Source organism: Helicoverpa zea, chromosome 17, assembly GCF_022581195.2.
Source record: "Helicoverpa zea isolate HzStark_Cry1AcR chromosome 17, ilHelZeax1.1, whole genome shotgun sequence".
Classification (NCBI taxonomy): domain Eukaryota; kingdom Metazoa; phylum Arthropoda; class Insecta; order Lepidoptera; family Noctuidae; genus Helicoverpa; species Helicoverpa zea.
Window position 1 is genome coordinate 4194724 of NC_061468.1, and position 22036 is coordinate 4216759.

General features: G+C 36.6%; 3 protein-coding genes and 1 long non-coding RNA gene across 9 annotated transcripts in view; 2 read left to right on the forward strand and 2 right to left on the reverse strand.

Moving 5' to 3' along the window:
- Positions 1-233: 233 nt before the first annotated feature.
- On the reverse strand, positions 234-4512 carry LOC124638051 (dynein light chain Tctex-type 5-A-like). Its single transcript, XM_047174849.1, has 3 exons — positions 4380-4512; positions 1103-1296; positions 234-432 (listed from the first exon to the last, which is right to left on the reverse strand). Exons 1-3 carry the CDS (start codon positions 4461-4463, stop codon positions 267-269), a joined length of 444 nt encoding a protein of 147 aa, XP_047030805.1. The 5' UTR covers positions 4464-4512; the 3' UTR covers positions 234-266.
- Positions 4513-6562: 2050 nt separating this feature from the next.
- LOC124638368 (fanconi-associated nuclease 1-like) lies at positions 6563-14250 on the forward strand. The gene is made up of 11 exons (XM_047175315.1): positions 6563-7425; positions 7628-7912; positions 8109-8331; positions 8560-8790; positions 9037-9171; positions 9438-9672; positions 9976-10178; positions 10453-10571; positions 11970-12221; positions 12650-12822; positions 13240-14250. The coding sequence occupies exons 1-11, from the start codon at positions 6780-6782 to the stop codon at positions 13399-13401; spliced, it is 2664 nt and encodes an 887-aa protein (XP_047031271.1). The 5' UTR covers positions 6563-6779; the 3' UTR covers positions 13402-14250.
- A 2676-nt stretch (positions 14251-16926) lies between these two features.
- Positions 16927-18289, forward strand: LOC124637913. The gene is made up of 2 exons (XR_006985303.1): positions 16927-17180; positions 17399-18289. It is a non-coding gene; the product is annotated as an uncharacterized LOC124637913 (long non-coding RNA).
- The window catches only part of LOC124637911 (transcription factor HNF-4 homolog), a 60916-nt gene continuing 56385 nt past the window's right edge, over positions 17506-22036 (reverse strand). For 3 of the 6 annotated variants that reach the window (XM_047174634.1, XM_047174637.1, XM_047174632.1), the window contains exons 7-10: positions 21874-22005; positions 21084-21320; positions 20509-20656; positions 17506-18943 (exon numbers count right to left, since the gene is read on the reverse strand). In XM_047174634.1, the coding sequence (XP_047030590.1) occupies positions 18889-18943; positions 20509-20656; positions 21084-21320; positions 21874-22005 (572 nt within the window). In that variant the 3' untranslated portion in view covers positions 17506-18888. Of the gene's footprint in view, positions 18944-20504; positions 20657-21083; positions 21321-21873; positions 22006-22036 lie in introns of those variants that run through there. The other 3 variants (XM_047174635.1, XM_047174633.1, XM_047174636.1) reach the window with 2 other exon arrangements.

Below are 22036 nucleotides of genomic sequence, written 5' to 3' on the forward strand. Positions count from 1 at the left end.
TCACTTCTAAGCCCGATATAAGCTTCAATATAAGTATAAAGTAGAAGTGTTCTGGAGTGTAAAATAAAATTATGTGAAGATATTTTACAATTTAAGCTTGTTTAAAACGACTGCATCACGAAAATGAAAATACTGTTCCGTGATTTACACAAACTATTCAATCGAAGTGTTCAAATCAGATACCGTAGACTCGCTGGTGACTAGAGGAACTCTTGAAGACTTAAAAGCCGTTATTAGAGATTCATTTAAACTATTTATTTCACTATTTAGTCTAAATAAACTCCATAAACGACAACGTTTGCAAAGATGTGAGGGTTTTCATAGTTGTACGCAGCAAAGGCGTCCCGTTCGTGATCCCACAGGAATGTGTGAAAAACATGGACGCTTTGCTGTCGCCGCTGTCCGATGCACACGTTTACGATGATTCTGTACCTGGGAAAGATAAATATTCATTGTCCTTAAAAACTTAGAAAACCTTCCTCAAGCAGTTTGTTTCCGCAGGAACGTACCTACAATTTTGCTGAGGTCGAATGCAGAGACGAATTCTTGGAACTTAAAGCATAATTAATTATTTGGCGTAGGCACCTAACGTGGGTTTGTATTGCAGATTCACTTCTGCCTAATCCTAAGAGATAATAAACAGGTGTAATGTTTTACAATAAGTAGGTGCTGACATTAGTGTATCTAGATGATTAACCTCAATCAAGGCAATCCCTCAATCTTTTCTTCCTTTCCTTCTTCATCCTGGCAATATGTACCTACCATAACAAGTTCAATACTCAAACTACTTAACGTGACTATATCAATGTTAACTGATATAATTTTTAAATAGGCCTCGCAGTTTCTAAGATATTTCAGATAGATACATGATTGAAGCACTAAGTAGAAGTATTAACTCACCAATGATGGAAATAACTTGATCGTTAACATCTTCTTCTAAAGCAGAAACAATAAATACATGAGACCGCCGAAACACCGGCCAAAAATGGCAGAATGTACATCATTTTATCGAAAGAGGGCACATTTTCGGTAGAAACATATATTTATCACAGAGCTGGACACCTACATTTTATTGACACAAAACATTTCTATCAAGTTGTACCTGTCATAGTTTTCTTCTTTCACGGCATTACGTAACATTTCAGCGAGGTTCAAACACAAATCCGGAACTACTTTCTCGCTGTACTCAATTTCCACCAACTCTGCGTCCACCACCCTCTTGAGGATTTTTTGTATTTTCTCTGCATCGAATAGCTTCTTTGGGTTAAGTCTATAAGTAGGTTGATAAGTTCGGACCTGCTTGGACGAGGGTTTACTCTCAGTCATTTTGTTAGATCAATACCCAAAGAGCCTTGGTTTAACATCTTAGCAACATGGGTTCATACCACCTATCTGCTACCTAACTTAACTACCTAACTAGGTAGGTACTGGAAACCAAATTAAAAATTAATTAAATGGGATGAACCGTCATCCAGTTTTAGCTGCTAGAATAATTAAGAGCCAGTTGTGTCATAGGTACGCTAGATAGCTAGCTTAGCTTCCATTGGTGCCCAGACCTAGGGTACTACTTGCTCTTCATAAGCCTATAACTATTCTCGAAAAATGGGCTATCTATGGTTCAAACTATTTTTTAAATTGAACTAGTCGTTTCTGAAGTCAGCAAGTTAAACGAAAGAAGCTGTCTCTAGTCTTTTTAAAACATTTTCCGTCTACTGTGCTACTCTTGTTTTGTTTATTCTGTTTGCTTTCTTTCTCTGAGGTCTCGGGAACCCTCATTGAGCATGGGCTACAGGATTATTAGCAACTATAATTATCGCCGCCTGCAATGGGAGGTTTTCTTTTTGAATTAAAAAAAAATGACAAGAAAGTGACAGATGGCGTTGTACCTACTACATAGACAAATACATAGACGTGACTCCACTACGTGAGTGTGCATTTGCCAAGTTATAAAAAAACATTGCATCGAGCCGATTTCTGGACAAATTGTTTCCAAAATCTCTCGGGACATTCGGATAATAATCTGACTGACTTCTTTTCTCCTTTTATTCCATTTTTATTCCCTATACTAGCTTCCGCCCGCCGTTTCACCCGCGTCCTGGGGCCCGATTCTCCTAGTTAATAATGTCAAAATTGATTGAATAGAAAATGAATCGCAATAGTAGTTTACACCATATCGGGCATTCTGGGGCCCGATTCTCCTAATTTTACTTAAGCGACATACGATTCACGTTCAACTGAGATCCGATCCCGACTCAATTACGATTGAAGCGTACCTATGTGGCATTCCGCTTTTTTTTCTTTAAAAAGAATCATTTTGCCAGCAAATGATTTACGATTGCAATATAATTGTAGAGAAAACTGCCGTATAGACCAAAATCACCAAAATAGCAAACCAATCGCAAACCAATCGAATGGCGTTGGAATACGATTGGTCTTATACCTATTAGTAGCAGAATGCCCGATAAGGTTAAACCGACGGATTGCGATCATATTGCGATTCAATTTCTATTCGATTTTGACATTATTAACTTAGGAGAATCGGGCCCCTGCTACTAATATAAGACCAATCGTATTCCAATGACATTTGATTGGTTTGCGATTGTTCTGCCATTTGGTGTAGGTACCTATATGTAGGTACGGTAGTTTGCTCTACAATCATATTGCAATCTATACTAATATTATAAAGCTGAAGAGTTTGTTTGTTTGAACGCGCTAATCTCAGGAACTACTGGTCCGATTTGAACAATTCTTTCGGTGTTAGATAGCCCATTTATCGAGGAAGGCTATAGGCCGCATAAAAAGTATATATATATATATACACTCAGCGGCACGGAATTTGGCCCAAACAAACAGAAGTAGATATCAGCCCAGATAGCTGTTGTAAATTCTAATTTCATATGACATTTTGTCTGTCCTTTCGTATTTGTTAATTAAAATACAGAAAATTGTGTGTCTGTTTAACTTTTATAACACTAGAAGAAGATTCCGTTGTTGGAACACAAATCAGAAAGTTAAGTTTAAATTCAGATAGAAATTGCCGAAGTACTAAGCACGTTCCAAAAAAAATTAATGATTATGATCGTTTTTTGTTTCTCTTTTTTCACAATTTGATCTGAAAATTACCCTTACTGCAGCTCAAGTTGCTCAAGTAGTGTTGCTAAGACGTCAAGGGCGTACGCAGTGGAAGATGGTTGAAACTTTAAGTGCACCGCGTATAAGTGAAAGATATGCATAGAAAATGCATGACCAGACTGGCCTTTACACAAGAAGACCAGAAAGTGGGGTGTAAGGTGTTCGTCGGCGCACGACGACCGATTTATCGTACGTGCAAAAATGAAAAATCGGTTACTCACTGCATTAGAGATACGCCAGCCTTTCCAAACAGCAAGAGAAGTCAACGTCCGTAAGTGCACAATAAGAAGAAGGATAGAGGAACGGGATGTGCGTGCTCAAAGACCAACTCGAGGCCCGGAACTCCTCCCGCACCATCGCGTAGCCAGACTTAGGTTTGCAAGAGAACATGCAAATTGGACGCATGACTATTGGAGTAAAATTTTATGGACCGATGAATGCAGAGTCGTCTTAAGAGCTCCAGACGGCAGTGAACGTGGATGGGGAAAGCGCGGACAATGGTTTCTTCCCACCACTACCAAGCAAACAGTCGGTTTTCATGGTGGGTCGATCTTGGTTTGTCGAGGCAGAAGTTCAGAAGCCCGTACTAAATTACTGGTTGTCGAAAGTCGTCTGACAACAGTGCGGTATATTGAAGAGATCCTTCTAAATCATGTTTTAACCTGTCAGGGATTCATAGGAAGTGAAGAATTTCGTATAATGCAAGACCATGCTCGACCTCACACAGCTCTTTGAATAACCGATTACTTGTTCGAGGTCGGTATTCAAAAATTGGACTGGCCTGCAAGAAACCCAGCCATGAATCCTGTAGAACATGTCTGGAACATGCTTAAAAGACAGGTCCAAGCAAGTCGTAACCCACCACGGACTTTCAGTGAACTGAAAACCGCGCTGGTAGCTGCCATGGAGGAGATATCCCAGGTGGAGATAAAAAACACGATCCAGAGGTTGCCAGATCGTATGCAAGCCTTCATCAGATCAAGAGGAAGAAACATCCATTATTAAAATTCGATAACTTTATTTTTTGTTAAAAATGTTGAATTTAAAAGTTTATGGTGATTATTGCGGTAAAGGACTCTGTTTTCTAACTCAATGAAACTTAATGAAAATCCTCATAATTCTGTTGTTTGTTAGTCATTTTCTATTGGAAAATGAGTAAATTAAATAATTTTAAAATATAAATTCTGATTTTTCATTTAAATAATGGTTATAAACTTAATGCTTATAATCTGAGATAAATTATTTACCGCTTTGGACTTTCTGGAGCCGATGAATCTGCTTATTATCGTGCTTGTTCTGTTTGTTGAACGTCTTTTAAATTCACGGGACATTTTGGGATCGAGTATAACTTTTTAAGCAGCCTACTAGTTCTTTTAAGGTGCCACGTTCATTCCATTTAAAAACATATTGTAGCGGGTGATATTATTCCTGAACGCACCTTTTGTATGGTCACGTGACGGTATTTGGTGGATAATATCCTACTTATATTATAAATGTGAAAGTTTGTGAGAATGTATGGATGTATGTTTGTTATTCAATCACGCAACAACGGCTGGACCGATTTGATTGAAATTTGGTATGTAGAGAGGTGATACCCAGGATTAACACATAGGCTACTTTTTATCAACACACCACGCGGGCGAAGCCGCTGGCGGAAGCTAGTTATATTATATAGCAAAATATAGCACCGTGCTTTTTATACATAGCATATAGCAAACGCTATCGAGGCTCACACTTGTTGCTACTTGCTAAGTTGCTAATAAAAATATCACACGCGGTCTGTCTCTGTCCGTCGCGCGTCGCAACTCGCATCATGCATGAATCGCAATCGCAGCAAATAGCAGACTAGCAGAGTAGCAGACTCGGCGCGGCGGTGGGCGGGGCGGCCAGTCGTCGCATGCTTGCGTTTGTTATCGGTCGCTCGCACTAAATAGTTGGCTTTTATACAAACAATCAATGATCTTTTAAATACGCCTATAATTGCTTTTCATAACATACCTAGTTTATTTCATAAAATCACTTACGCCCGAAATGTATATTTACAAATTATTAATTTATAGCGTAAAATCAATTATAGACAGTCCTAAGCCTGAAAACTATTGAAAAGTATGAAGGAAAGTTCATTGGTTTTTTACTGTTCCATTTTATCGTAAGAATTCATAAACGCGATGTAATATTCTTCATTTCTTGTATAGCAACTTAGCAAGCAACTACAGCAAACAGTCACTGCACTTGCTTTATTCGCACCTACCTAGTGAACCTAGGCATAAAATAGCATGCTATAAATATAGCAAGTAAAATAGCATGATAAAAAATTATAGCACTTCGCATATAGCAAGTTATTGCCACATAGCAACTTTGAACACCACGTGACCTGACCTGTTTTTTTTTAATTCTTTTCCTAGTTGATGACTAGATGACCTAGGTACAGTTATCGGCACGGATATTGTGCCCTAACCTTCACCTGCGCAGAAGCGATTTACTGCCTTATTGCCTTATGCGTACGGGTGCGCAAAGCGATCCCCACTCTTCCGCCGAGAGCTCAATATCCGTGCCGGTAACTGTACGTGAATGCAAATTGCGGAACGTCATAGAAAGATGGATATTCTTTAGGTACACCAATTTTGGATTTTTGATCTTAATCTAGTTAAAGTAGGTGTAACGTATTTCTTTCTTACATTTTACAATAATATATACCTACTTGCTTCTCAATTCTCATATCACTTGTCACTGGCAGAATCGTCGACATCGACATCGACGGCATTGATTGCCAAAAACAAAAAAAATGAGAATAGAATATAACGTAATAGTTAATAGGCGGTCTTATCGCTAAGAGCGATCTCTTTCAGACAATCTACCGGCCATACAGGTCATAAATCTTATCAACGTTTATATCAAATGTTCAAGTCGTATAACGAAACGTTTTTGTCACCAACAATTAAAAAAAATTAAAGTAGGTAATAAAAATGGAATTTAGTAAAACGGAATAAAAGGAGAAAACAAGTCAGTCAGATTAGATTATTATTCGCATTTGTCCAGAAATCTGAATTACTTGCAAAGGCAAAGGCACACTCACGTAGCTAGTAGGTACAACGCCATCTAAACCTAACTTTTTTAGGGACAATTTTCTTTTCAATTCTCAAAAAGAAATGGGAGGTCCATATATTATATACTGTGGCGTGTGTAAATAATTTTGAGTTGTATTAAAGTTTATACACCTTCTAACAACGACTATCACTCACGATAACCCACCCCAAATACAATATAAGTATTATTGTTTTTGAGTAAATAAAATTATTATTATATTATTATATTATAAATATAGTTTTGTGCACTAGAAATCCGTCTATCAGTGAATTTTGGTAGGAACCAACCAATGTTTATATGTTCAGTGTTTTGTGTTTGGTTTGGCAACACTGTTGGTCACTGTCATTGGTCAGCTGATAGCTTTTTTGACACGAGAATGCGAGAATGCACATTGCACCTGTCCATTTTGCCGCGAAAATTGCGAGAAAAGTACAAAGAATATCCGGTTTGATAGACGCCCCTATTTCAATTTTATCGGGCAGGCAGGTGCCTAAAGCGTTATAAAGTGGTCTTATTAAAACACAGGCCTGTGTTAAACTTCAGTACATTACTAGCTTATAATGAAAGTACAAAAAAACATGACGGATTATTTTAATTGTGATAAAATAAAATCTCCGCCGGTCGAGTGTATCAACTCGGATAGTGGGAAGAAAAACAAAAGACGTTTGAGTCTCATTAAACCATCAACCTCGGCAAGGCTAACTCCAAAAAAAGATGAAAAGCCAACTCATAAAAAGCCGGTTAAAATAGAAGACGAACCCATCGAAGTTTTATCAAGTGACAGCGAGATGGAAGCAACTCCATCAAAAAGACGTCTTGTTGATTGTGATAATGAGCAAAATGAAACTAAATTATCACAGAATGGGAGACTAACTGTAAGGAGCATTGAGTCGCTAACGGCTCCAGTCTCACCAGACATTATAGAGTCCCCCAACTCTAGTGGAGAAGCATCAAATTCGTCTGCAACAACATTTTTGTACAATTTATCTCCCAGTTGTGTGTATCAGTCACCCACTACACCATCTAAATCATCAGTAAGTCAAGGATCTGTGAATGCGTTCTATTCCCCAACAAGGAAACGGCTTATCAAAAACAATTCCCCAGCTAAGAGGAACTTGTCTAATCAGTTTAGTCTGAACTCTTCACCGAACAAAACTCCATATCATACCGATTTTCCTGAAATTGTTGATCAGAAAGATGACAAAAGTAAGTTATTTTAATGAGTATAATATTAAATAATACTGCTCTATGTGTATGTTATGAAATAATAACCCTGTCTGACCGGTTGAGATATCATTGGTTCTTTAGGTGAGATCCACTGAAAATAATATCATCTGCATACAGTAAAAAGAATAAAATAATGAAATAACATAATTTTTTTTTAATGATTATGTTTTTTAAATTACAGCTGCATTTCTCATGTCCATAATTAACAAATGCCTCAAAGCAGATTCCCTGAGGCATTTGTTAAAGGAAGAGTCACAAGTTCTCCTGGAGAATTGTATGAAGTTACTGAAGCCTAGCATGAAGCTTATGTGCCGACTCTACTGGAGAAAGCATGTCTGGTACCGTGCTGAGGAGATACAAGGAATCATCAAAGGGAAGGATGAAACAGCAATCAGTAGCCCAGGACTTCATAATATCCTGGAATCCCTGATAAACTATGGATTAATCACTTTCAACAAAACTAAAGGTAAGAGGCTCTTACTCTTCTCAATAAATGCAATGAAATTATACAATTAAAACCATTTGCTATCATTGTATGTAAAATATGTGTTACATTTTCTGAGATCAGCTACAATCATTAATGAAATTTAAAACAATATTTTTAATACTGTGATACTGAAAAAACAACCTTTCAATACATACTAAGTGCTTTTATATTACAGGTGAAACAACACTGGAATTTGATGATTATGTAGAGTTGCTGAAGAGGCCGGAAATTCTCCAGATATGCAAACAATTCAAGATAAAGGTACAAAATAAGGATCAAGGAGTAGTAGAACTGAGAAATTTCTGCAAGAAAAAAACATCTATAGCTGGATACTTCACAACAATTCAAAACAAACAAACTTCGAAAGCAATTGATAATCATACTAGAGTTTTGCAAAAGTAAGTTTGAACCAGCAGCAGTGTTTTGTACAAAAGTTCTTTATTCTGAGAACCTACCTTTAAACTAAGAAAGAAAAATGTTTAAGTTGGTTTTCAAAACCAGCAACCAAAGAGTTGATTTGATTAGCAGCAATCGTTAATTAAGCTTCATAGATGACTTAAATACTTTCGTCTATATGTGCCATGTCATGTACCAAAGTGTCTTAAATAATGATCATGTTATTTCAGATTTAAAGAAACGGTGGGAGATTGTTACAAAATATCTGAGCTGGCAGCAGAAACATTCCACAATTTGCATGTGTTGATGTACTTAGGCGTCGATTATTCGTTAATAAGGGAAAAGAAGCTTGAGCTAATGCTGATTGATGACAAAACTAAACGGGAGATATATCCCGTAGATAAAGATATGGAAGTTGATGATGCTAGTGTGGTGTTCCAGGATAAAGAAGAATTTTACAGGTAAGTCATTTATTATACTTAGATTTTAGTAATATAGAAAACTGATCATATCACAATACATTTGACTAGTCTTAAAATACTTTCGACTTTATATTTTAAGGCCAAAATTTGCCAACAGTGCAAACATACTTCGTAATACAGCAGATTGTCTAGAGAATTGAATGTAAACAGTTTTTAATAAAACTGCTATTGGCGAAAGCCAGAGGTACAAAAAAGCTGGTGTATTTAGCACAAATGTGTTTACAGGTATCTTGAAGCACATAAGATTCACGAGGATTACTTGAAGATGATCAAAGACATGGCTGACTTGAAGGAGAAGTGTGAAATAATAAAACAAGCGTACAATAAGTACAAAGAAATTGATGAGGAACACATGTTACGGTAAGAAAGAAAAGGACTACACTACAACTTTAAAACTTTATGTATAAAGGGGGAAATTGTTTTGTTTGCTCAAAAACTACTGAACCAATTAGAAAAATCCGAAACAGCTAGTAATGAATTCACATGCGTTATTAGCGGCATCTTCACTGTGTCGCTTATCTTTTGTCTGGCACATAGTCCCATTAAAAGCTTTAACATGATACTTATTACTCTTTATTGAATAATGATTTCTTTCATCAATTAATCTCTCCATCATGCATTTCCAGATACAAATCTCTGCCTACATGGCTACGCAGATTCACGCCACCATATATTTACATCAAGATGTTGGAGAAAGGTGTGCAGGAACTAAAGAGGTTGAAAACGGAAGAAGACTACCGGCTGGCAGTAGACATTCTTGACACTATCATCGGTCAGAGAGACTTCAGAGAGCATAAGAAAGCTTTATGGTATGCTGAAAAAGCACTCATTTTACACAACCATTTGAACAGCTCCGAAGAGGTATTTATCAGCTATTTTTATGATTTTAATCTATCTACTTTACTGTTTCTAATTTTTATGTACATTTTATCAGCCATTGACTGATTTTACCAGACATGATAAGATTAGACGGTGATTGTTAAGTTTTTTCATGCCAAGCAATTGTATTTTTGTGTGTAACTATGTCAGTAAAATTTAATCAAGATCCTTATCCTTTCGCATATTTGTATAGCTTATGTATGACATACAAAGTTGATGAGAAAAAAATCTTATTTTAAAGAAAACTCTACACAATGAAATTTTAATCCTATTTATATTTTCTAGGCGGCAATGGTGTTGCTACAAGGATTCAAAGATAATTTAGCTGAGGATGCGAAAGACGCCCTTCTTCCTCGTGCCAATAAGATCGCAAATCAAAAGAATATTGATTTAAGAGAAGAATTGAGGGCAGAGTTAAGGAGCTATTCCAAAGAGGCCATACTTGAGAGTAGCTTCCCAGGAGATCATATTAACAAGCAACATAAAGAGTAAGTATTTTAATTATTATCTTTGTCATCTGCCTAGTCTTTTTCCAACTATTTTGGGGACGGCTTCCAGTCTAACCGGATGTAGCAGTGTTTTACGACTACCTTTCTGACCTCCTCAACCCAGTAACCCGGCGACCCAATACACCTTAATAAGACTTTCAAATGACTAGCAATTTAAAGTGTCTTCGTGTTTTCGATACAAGGAGGAAAATACAATAAAATATAGTGCAAAACAGTTATACAGTTGTTTATACAGTTGTTTTTTTTTTTTCAGTAATTACGAACAAAGAGGCCAGCGTCAGTTTGAGATGCACACTAACGAAGGGAAGAGCATCGTATACACAGAAAAGTATTGTCTTCTACATTACGTTAACAACTGCAGCTATACAGATGGTGAGTACACAGCTTTTATATGCGTAAGCAATTGTAAATAAGTTGTTGGTGTGCCTTGTAAATAAGTTGTTGGTGTGCTTTGTAAATAAATAAATAAACTAAATATTATATTTACGACTACCCGTTTCCCGCGTCCCGTGGGAACTACTGCTCGTACCGGGATAAAATATAGCCTGTTTCTCGCAGATAATGTTGCTTCCTAATGGTGAAAGAATTTTTAAATCGGCCCAGTAGTTTTTGAGTTTATCCATTACAAAGTTTTCCTCTTTATAATATTAGTATAGAAAACTAACAAAACAATTTAATTGAGAACCTCCTCCTTTTTGGGAAGTCGGTAACAAAACGTCATTGTATTTATGACGCTATTAAAGCCATATACTGAACAAACTGTGATGTGGTATGCATAATATGATAGACTTTTGCCATCGTGTATAAACCGCAGAATTTACTAGACAACAGTATTGTTATCAATAAAGTGTGTTATTTCCCCAAGCTAAAAATAACTAAGAAATTAACTAATAAGCTAATGAAATGAGCTAGTTATCAGTAAGTTTATGTAATCAAAACTATTTGCTTTCATGTAACCATGCTAACCAAAAGGTTAACTTTAATTAGGGAAATGACTGATCAATACACATACAGTTAAACTGGGATTGGGTAAAACCAGGGATAAACCTGCTCTCAGTAATTAAAAATATATCTAACTAGCTTCTGCCAGTGGTTTCACCCGCATCCCGTGGGAACTACTTCCCGTACGGGATAAAAAGTAGCCTATAGCATCAAATCGGACCAGTAGTTCCTGAGATTAGCGCGTTCAAACAAACAAACAAACAAACTCTTCAGCTTTATAATATTATATAGTATAGATATGTACTTACAGGCAACTTTCAAACAATAACCAATCTATTCACCTATGGTATTAATATCGCAATAGTGAAAGTTTGATGTATGGAAATTTGTACCTCTGACACGCAAAAACTACCAAATAGATTTTAATGAAACAAAGCAGTAAATATGCTTATAAGTACCTAATAACCTAATTTTTATCCGTGTGCGGGAAGGAGTTCCCTCGGGACGCGGGTGAAACTGCTTTCAGAAGCTGGTCTTGTCAGTATTTTAACGTGAAATATTGTATCAAAGCTTAAATAAGACTGTAACATTGAAAAAAATGAAAAATATTTATTAGTTCATAAATGATTGTACAAAAAAAAGATTGTGATTGGAGCCTCCCGTTAAACATAGACAGCCTGTATTGGGAGCCACCACTCTTCCATAACGTTATTAATATTATGCTTAAAACTAATAACCTTGTTCTTAATATAATTCTTAAGTATATAGAGTATTATAATAAAGAGGAAAAATACTTATATCTTACGAACATTAAAACTATTATTACAGGCGAGCACTGGGAGGGTCGCATAGCGTCAGCAATGTTCTTCATTCTCTTCTGGGACATAATCTACAGCAAGCCTGAAGGAGTCTCCGGAATATTCCTCAACCATTATCAGCGGTACCCACTGGACATGTTCTGTGAGAACTTCTATAAGATACGCAAGGAGCTCATAGATGAGAGACTGGCCTTCATACAGCAGTGTACTGAGGAACAACTGCTGGACTTCATGAAGACCAAGTTTGTGGAACGGCCGCAAAGTTGGTATTTTATGTATTTGAAAATAGAGATTTTTTTGTTTTTAAGTGTTTGATGTGATAACCTGTCTCATAATTTTTGTTATCTCTTTTGTTAACTAAAGTAAGTAGTATTAAAAAATCAATTGAGAATAACATAGCAGGGGGTGGTTCCGAAGCTGGCACAAAACAGCATTAAAAAAAATAATTGATTTATGACATTTTACCTATAGACTTTGTAATGCAAAACATTTGTATTTCGGATTACTTGTAAGAACTTTCGGAGTTAAGCAAAGACGTCACAACTGAATTTGAGATATGTAGGTAAGATACGCCTCATATCTAATTTAATCTTCAAAAAAATCTAAAAAAAAAACACATTTGAATTTCATACCACCAGTCGGCCCTTTAATTTCTACCAAAAACGAAGTATTTTTATTGTGTCCCCGCAGGTCAGATATCGGAAGTGGTTCACCGCGACATAGACTGGTGCCGGCTGGCGGCGGTGGCGGGCTGCCTGCGCGGCGGCGGCGTGGCGGCGCTGTGCGGGCGCCTGGCGCGGCGCTACGGGTACGCCAAGAGCGGCTTCCCCGACCTCACCGTGTGGAACACTCATACTAAACAGGTATGATCATCATTTATTTTTAACCGAATTCACAAAAAGGAGGAGGTTCTCAATTCGGATGTTAGTATTTTTCTGTGATTGTGATAGGTTAGGTTACTCATGGTAGTTTTTGCAAAACTCAATGGCGGCAAGTAAATTCCGAGCACAAATATACACATGTCCAAGGTACCCAAAATTGGTTTCTACGCAGCGACTTTCTGCTTTCATAAGACATTTTTATTTTGTACTAATAATACTATGTACATATATCTTTGAGTTTCGTAAATCACTGTCGTTCTTTATGGTGCCCGATTATATATGCCAACGTGAGAACCTCAACATACTCCAACCGTCTCACCGTCATAATCTCTCATCAAATAATATTCTATATCTATAATTCATAAAATAAAATGACAACCACATAAAATATATTTTCAGATAAAGTTCGTGGAAGTGAAATCGGATGTCGACAAGCCTTCAATAAAGCAGTTGCAGTGGCTTCGTTACCTCATAGACAATGGTATGGACGCTGGCTTCTGTTACATCGGCGTCAACACCACGCGCTGCAAAGCTAGGTCCTCGGCCGCCAGTCTCGACTGAAAATAACACTTCTTTAAAATTATTATTAATTTAAATAAAACTGCTTTTACGGATTTTATCGCTGTTATATTAATACTATTTGATCCCGACGTTTCGGATCCTACACGGCATCCATGTTCACGAGCAGACAGGCGATGACCGTCGGGATTAAATGATATTAATATAATCACTATAAGATCCGTAAAATTAGTTTTAATTAAATATCTAAATTTGCTCAAGTGTCAGAAATCAATTACTATTAAGTCAAAAATACTAATTATAAGTACATAGTTCATTTATAACTAGCTGTTTCAACCCAGGGCCCGTACGCGTTCGTAGGTATAATATGGCCTATGTCACCCGGGAATACTAGGTTCAGTGAAAGGTATTTTTAACTTTTTCCATCCAGGCATGCGTAGTTTCCATGGTCCGGGTGAAACAGCCAGTAGTAAATATGTAGGCATTTATTAAGAAAGCTATTAATGAAGGGTCAAGGGTTTAAAAATAATTGCTATATGTATTTTATTTGTGAATGCAAAGGCTATCCTAGTTTCTAGTCAAAAGAACTAGTTTCGTTACTATTTTATAATTTTATCAGAACTCGTTCAAAAGATCAGCAGCTAACTTTATTACATTGTAATAAATGTAATTAATCAAGCTGTACACAAGGAAAATAAATTACGTAAGAAGCGTTTTATAATGTGAAATTTGATTTCTAAACTATGGGTAAAAGAAACAGGTTACCGATACAGACAAACCTGTACGGGTAGGTACCGATCAGTGCAGGTATAATATTTCAATACAATCCTATTCACTCACTTATAAAGAAACAGTTAAACCTGGGGCCCGATTCTCCTAATTTTACTTAAGCGACATACGATTGACGTTCGACTCGATTCGACTGAGATCCGATCCCGACTCGATTACGATTGAAGCGTATGTGGCATTCCGCTATTTTTTCTTTGAAATAAACGTTTTTATCCTTTTCTGTCATTCAGTAATGAATCATTTTGTCTGCAAATGATTTACGATTGCAAAATGATTGTACAGCAAACTACCGTATAGACCAAAATCACCAAAATAGCAGACCAATCGCACACCAATCAAATGTCAATCGAATACGATTGGTCTTTTATTAGTAGCAGAATGCCCGATATGGTTAAAACTGCTATTGCTATCATATTGCGATTCGATTTCTATTCGATTTTGACATTATTAACTTAGGAGAAACGGGCCCCTGTTTCTGTTTCAATAGGATTATATTGAATTATTACACCTGCACTGATCGGTACCTACCCGTACAGGTTCGCTGTACCGGTAACCTGTTTCTTTATGTAAGCACCCTATCTTTGCAAGGTTATAAGTGTACGTTAGGGTTTTTATGTTAAAACATCGACATATAATATTAAGACTGTTGGACTACGACAGTGCTGAAATCCCTTTGTTTTCGAACTTTATATAGTTTTAATGAGGTATACTTGTGTATACTGTTTTTTTTTGCATGCTAATACGTAATCAATCACAAATCTTAGATAAATATAATCATAAGTACAAAATAAAAGCAGCTGAGATGGCGTGAAATAATAATAACATAGATTTTATACGTAAATTGAATTATCTAGTTAAATACATGACATTTTATACGAGTTATATATCTTTCTTAACACTGAAATATGTGCCTTAAATATTTGTAGTTTATTATATTTTTTGATAGTATATATGTAATGCAACTTTTCTTAGTTTGTATGTACTTTCTAAGTATATCTTGCTCACCAAATGGCATTAAAGGTGAAGGAAAACATCTCGAGGAAACCTGGACTTTAAAAGTCTGAAATCACGTGGTGATTAAGGGTCAATTCCCACTGAAAGAGCAGCGGCCGTAAGAGCATGTGATTGAGCGCGAGCGCGGCGGGCCGCGCTCTTACGGTGTGCGTGCTCTTACGGCCGCTGCCGACCGCTGCTCTTTCAGTGGGAATTAACCCTAATGCTCAATCCTTCTCTGTGTGAGAGGAGGCCTGTGCCCAGCAGTGGGACGATAAAAAGGGTAAACAAAAAATTTATATATTTTTTGATATTATATCAATCGTAATGGAAGCACGTATATCATCGTGCGCATGGCCCTATCTTCAAGTTTCAAGGGCGAATTCACTTCTGAAGTATAATAAATTATTTGTATATTTCTGTTATTTATCATGTCATATTATTATATGTTATATTCGTTGAATAAATGAAAAATTAATATTTTGGGGTATATTAGGTTTCAAAAATTTGGATAACTATTTTTCATTTGATCTCAAAATTATACAGTATTTTTTGTTGCGGACAATAATGTTGTTTTAGTGGTAAGATGTTATATACTTATTCTTGCATTGGTGCGAATTGAATAAATAATCAATATTTTTTTATATTGTGTGTTTTATTTAACCTTCAACTCGTGGTCATCATTCGGTGACGCACAGTGATCAATTTCTGAGTCATAGCTGGATGGAATTCAATTTTCTCAAAATGAAAGTAGATCGAAATAAATATTGATACGTGCTTGACCGTAAATTCGAAGCTTAATTTATTGAGATAGCGTTCACCTCTTATTCGCCTTCTCTTTCTACCACCTTATATATGTTTCACGAAATACTACGCAGTGATTAATTAAGAAATCTCAGAAACTATAAACTCGAAGGGAGGTCGGTTCTTTATACAGGGCAGACATGCATTAAGGAGGGATTTTACCAAAATCTACTCTTATAACTACAATTACCTATAGTCCGCATGGAAGTCCTGTTTTAGAAGTAAGGGTCTTATAATTGTAGTTAGCCCGCTTACGATAAAATAAAATTGTACGCGGGCGACCGCTAGTTACAAGATAAGATTTTTGAAGTGTTTTCTAGTGGTGAATTACATAAAGTCTCATCTGATTTATTACAATTTGAATTTAGGTAAAGTAATTTAATATGAAACATTTGGAGGAGGCCTACGTCCGAAGACGGACAACCTAGGGGCTGTGATGGATGGATGGATGGAATTTAATATGCGTTTTATTCATTATTTCACAAAATGCTTGTATTATTTCAATATGTTGTTTATGTTTGCGTCATGAGATTTAGTATCGCCGCACAAGGGACACACGCGATAGCCACAAACGCCGCCACAAGAAGAAAGAAACGGCCACAAAAGTAGCTGAAGAGTGCAACAGCCACTTGTAGCCGATGGTCGACACTTGCGGTCGGTGGTCGCTATTTTTTTTTTAACCCAAGCATGCAGTATCATAATGGAGTCGGGCGAAGAAGGTTTAAGGCGTTACCGTCGGCTCTAGCAGGTTACTGAGGTTTAGGAAATATGCTAGTGTCTTTTAGTGGTACTGGTACTGACGTTTACGTTTTGCTTTACCAAAATAATCTGATTAACTCAATGAAGATAATACTTCATCATTGGACTAATCTACATTGTTTATGTTTTTGATCAATAAAAAGTTCCTTCTTAGTTCTTGTCATAACATAACGCAACTTTTTTATGAAACTCTGACATAGATGTACTTCCATAGATCGTACATCGACATACTGTCAATACTTAGATTTTATTGAATACTTACGAAGTGAATATGATTTTTAGAAATATACAAGGGTGTTGGAGGAAAGGCTACCAGTCGGCGGTGAACAGTCGTGTTCATTAGGAGATGTGGCCCGTGTACGTCCCACTGCTGGCCATGTCCGCTGTGTCGGCGATATCCGTCATATTTCTGTACTGCAAGAACCGAGGGAACAGCAGGCAAGGCTACATGGACGTCGAGGAGAAACCCTCGGACGGTGACTGAACGTTTAGTGTTTATCTTATGTTTTATGAGTTACTGTGCTTAATTATACGCGTTATTTTATCGTTTTGACCCTTTGATTGTTCTGGTAAAGGTAATCTCTTATCAGTGTCAATTTATATACAGTTTTACTGCAACTAAGGCCTGTGTTGTGAGTGATACTCGCGTAAGACGATCATTGCATATGATCAGAGTAACGTTATCTGTGTACAGATCTGTGCTACCAATCTTCCTGACTTGTTGGCTTCAGCTGCCATCATAAGATTACCAAGGCAAAGTGGGGCGACCGGGAGTAGCAACGATAAACAATGAAAAACATGTTTTTGTAACATTATTTATTAAAATATATTCTACTAAAATTCATAACATAGTATGTACATTTTCAACAGTACACCTCAATAGGACAATAAGGCACCTATTTCTTAACTTAGATAACATAAAACCTACGACTTTTAAACCCATAAAATATTTTATGACAATAATTCATACGCCAGAGTAACTTTCACCACATAACGGTATTCACCAATCGAGTAACAAGGAAACATAACGTATCTACTTTGAGCATTTATTAACAAATCTTTCAACTACAAATATAAACGGTGCCCACACAATATAATATGCAGGCACATTACAAAAATCACTTCTCTAACTCGTATAGATATATACTTCTATTTAAATATAATCGAGATAAAAATGCCTATAAAATCATATATGTTCACTCCTATCTAGGTTCAATAACGATTTCTAGTGATTTCCTATAATACCATCACCTACTTGTTACTATCTTGGTAACTTACATATTCCAAATACTAGAGCGAAATACAAAATTGTAGTGCTTATTAATTTCGACATGACACCAAATAAATTACATATAATCTAGTAAATAGTATAAAAATCCAACAAGCATAGGCATGTAAACAATTTCACGAAATTCGTTACAAACAGCCGAATGGATATACAGCACTTGTAGAATCCCGCACCTACTCTTAAAGTAAATAATGTTTATATCAAAATTGGCAAACGCTCATAATCCTACACCTACACAAAAACAATTATATAAAATACAGGCACAAAAAGTTAAGTCTAAAACATCGTGTATATAAATATGTTCTTATAAAATGTTTGATCTTTCATAATCGTTTTATGATCTCATATACATATTTAATATATCTATTCTAATTTTTTCTTATATAAATCATTGCATGTTTCTTATGTTTTCTTAATTTAAAGCTGCAATGTATCTGCCAATTAGATATATCGATATGCTTGATTCTTTTGTTGACACACATTTTTATTTACAATTTATTTAAGGCAATATTCTTAACGTAATAAACTTTAACCAATGTCCGAATATTAAACACCATTAAATTAACCACCACTTAAACCTTTTTGTCATTACAAGCTTAAGTTAAACTGCGATAAATGATATAATTAAGATTCATCGTTTAAGCCGGGTTCCTGGTTGAATATTCGGGCATAAAACAATTGTTCTTTAAACATTTAACAATTCAGAGCTTTATAAACTTGATATCGAATAGAACCGATATTTTATTCCATTAGGAAACAATTTTAGTTACACTTCAAAATGCATAACGCGCTAACATTCACCTCTTTACTCACGAAAGTTGTGAATTTCCTTTAGACATTTCTTTCATATAAAAGCAAGTGTATGTTTGTGTGCGTGACAGCGTGGTTAAGGGTCACTATAACAGCGTAATGTCGGCAGTCTTCAGCATCGTCGTGTCGTGATTAGGGCTCCTGGACAACATAACGTACATTAACTATCGTATAACCGCCGCCCCACTTAGGAACTATAGCCACCATCACCGAACCACCACGATTCATTTATAATCATCGGCAAGGATATTGAGCCCTGACCTTCACCTGCGCAGAAGTGATTTATTGCCTTAAGTGTACAGTGCGCAAAGCGATCCCCACTCTTCCGCCGAGAGCTCATTATCCGTGCCGATAACTATAACATTACATATTAGTTGTTTTTATATCTATGTTAGTGTTGTATGGATAAGCCTTATAAGCTTGAGTTTTATGGTTTAAAGAGAACTAAAGCAATGTTTCATAAGTTTGACTTAGACGTTTTTTAATTAATTAAGGACAATATAATGTGTGTGCATATAAAAGTGTACGTTATAGAAGTAAATGAAGAAAAATTGCTTTGTGAACGCTTTCAAATTAGCGAACTTCGTACGAGCGCTTAAGATTGTAAACGCGCTACAAAATTAGCTAGTGTGAATGTGCTCGGTTAGTGGATACAATCGATAAATAAACCAAATAATATGACTTTGCGAGAACTGTTTAATTATTATAGTCATGATCCGTCTGACAGTAAGAAATTAATCTACCGACTGACTTTGGATCGACTGATTTTTTGAGTTATGAAAAATTGAAAATATTCTTCAAAAGTTTTTAAAATATGTATGGTAAATATTGTTAAACTATCAGTCCGTAAATATGTGCAGCATATAGCATTTTGATCAACATTAAGTATAAACGCTGCAAATTTTCTAGTGTTTACGCAAAGTCAGTCAGTATTTAATAATGAGATCTATATCAGCAATGCGAAATATAATAACATGATTAAGGCATTTCCTTGGTAAGGCAATATGGTACCAAAACCGATACTATTTTATTCTCTTATTATAACAACGTATAAAGACGTACAAAGTCAACCGTATGCTCTGTTTGATATTTTAATGATGATTTACTATGACATGTTCCAAATCACAAATTATATGTTTATTACATACTAGCTTCTGCCAGCGGTTTCACCCGCATCCCGTGGGAACTACTTCCCGTACCGGGATAAAAAGTAGCCTATAGCCTTCCTCGATAAATGGGCTATCTAACACTGAAAGAAATTTTCAAATCGGACCAGTATTTCCTGAGATTAGCGCGTTCAAACAAACAAACAAACAAACTCCTCAATTTTATAATATTAGTATAGATACAAGATTTTCTGCGTTATCTTTATATTGTTTGTTTTAACTCCCTATCCAGGAGATATTTTAATGAAATAATTATATCATCAACCTTTACAACTGTCCCACCAGTGGGTACAAGTCTTTTCTCATAAAGACGAAGGTAATCAGTTAATAACAATTGGTTTGTCTGTCAGTCTGTTATCAGGCTGTATTTCAAGAACTGTGACAGTTCAAAAGATGATGCTATCTTCACAGACGCATTACTGTCGTTATTCCGTGCGCGAGACGGACTTATACATAGCGGTTTTTTTTGGAACATATCATTTAAAAAATCACCAAAAAAGTTTGCAATACAATACAATAGAAGGCAGTATAAGTTCTCACATGTTGGGCTCCTGCTTGAAGGGCATGGGCTCGAGGAAGGAGGGCTCTGGGAGCGGCAGCTGCGGCACGAGCGGCGGCGACGAGGCGGCCGACATGGGCGACGCGGCGGCGGCTGACGGCTCCTCTACGGCCGCTTCTGTTGACGCCCCTGCGGCAAACCACGCTTGAAGTTATGCATGTAAAAGGTGTTTAGCTCTACTGATTTTGTAGGAATTTAGTACATGTTTTCGGATGTGAATTGACGTTATTAAAATTGGTATGGTAGTTTTTTTTAGCGAAACTGATAACACTTGCAAGGTGATTTTTAACAGACTTCAAAAAAGGGGGTTCTGGGTTTGATCTGTATGTACATAATATGGTTGAGCGCCATTATCTCACGTTTGGCTGAACCGATTTTGACAGTTTCCAGCATAATATTTGTCAGACTTAGAAGGTTTTAGGTATATTACTGACATCGATTAACTTTTTTTTATACTAACTTGATAAGCATCTAATAATGAACTTCTACTCTACCCTAATCTCCACAAACCCCTAACAAAAATATAAAAAAAGACACACAAATCAACGTCACGGACCTCCAAGCAACATCTCCTGTAGCAAGCTATCGACATGGGCCACTCCAAACAGCTTCGCAAACTGGATCTGCTCGATCATCTGCCAGGTGATGCTCTGCAGCGGCGGCAGACACAGCAGCAGCTCGCCGAAGCGGCCGCGGCCGTCGTACTGCCGGTCGCTGATGTAGTCTTCGAGGTTTATCTGGATTTGATAGCGGAGCTGCTTGATTTTCTGAGGCTGGGAGAGGCCTTTCGCGTCTGTGGAGGGTAAATGTAAGTGGTTAGGTATAGTTTGAACATTTTGAGGTTCTCTCGTTGGATAGTAAATCTAATACTATCTAATACTAATATTATATGCTGAAGAGTTTGTTTGCTTGAACGTGCTAACCTAAGGAAGTAATGGTCCGATTTGAAAAATTCTTTCAGTGTTAGATAGCACATTTATCGAGGAAGGCCTATAGCTACTTTTTATCCGGGTTCGTGGCGAGGCTCCCACGGGATGCGGGTGAAACCGCTGGCAGAAGCTAGTAAAAGATAAAGCTGACACTGACACTTTTGACACTCCGAAACTGGCTAGAGACGTCATACTAGTCAAATGGCTGACTTCAGAGCGGCAAAGTTATTTGACGAGAACGCTGACTGCTTCGCAATAAATAAACAAATTGTTGATTTAAGGTCTAGAATTGTACAAAATCAGATTTAAGTGTATTTTTTTGATAAATGGGATTTTTGACTCAACCAGCTTATGTTTAACTTATTTTCGTCTTTTTCACTGTACATTTACTAATTAAAGTTAATATATTTTACGTACTAGGATCAAAGAACACGATGGCCTTGAGACAGGCGAACTCGGTGTCGTCGATGTCGATCTCCCGCAGCGGCTTCACGATCTCGTCCATCACGCGCATGCCGATCATGCTGATGTCGATGTCCATGCGACCGTCTGGAAGACAAATTATATGGTTTATTATCTA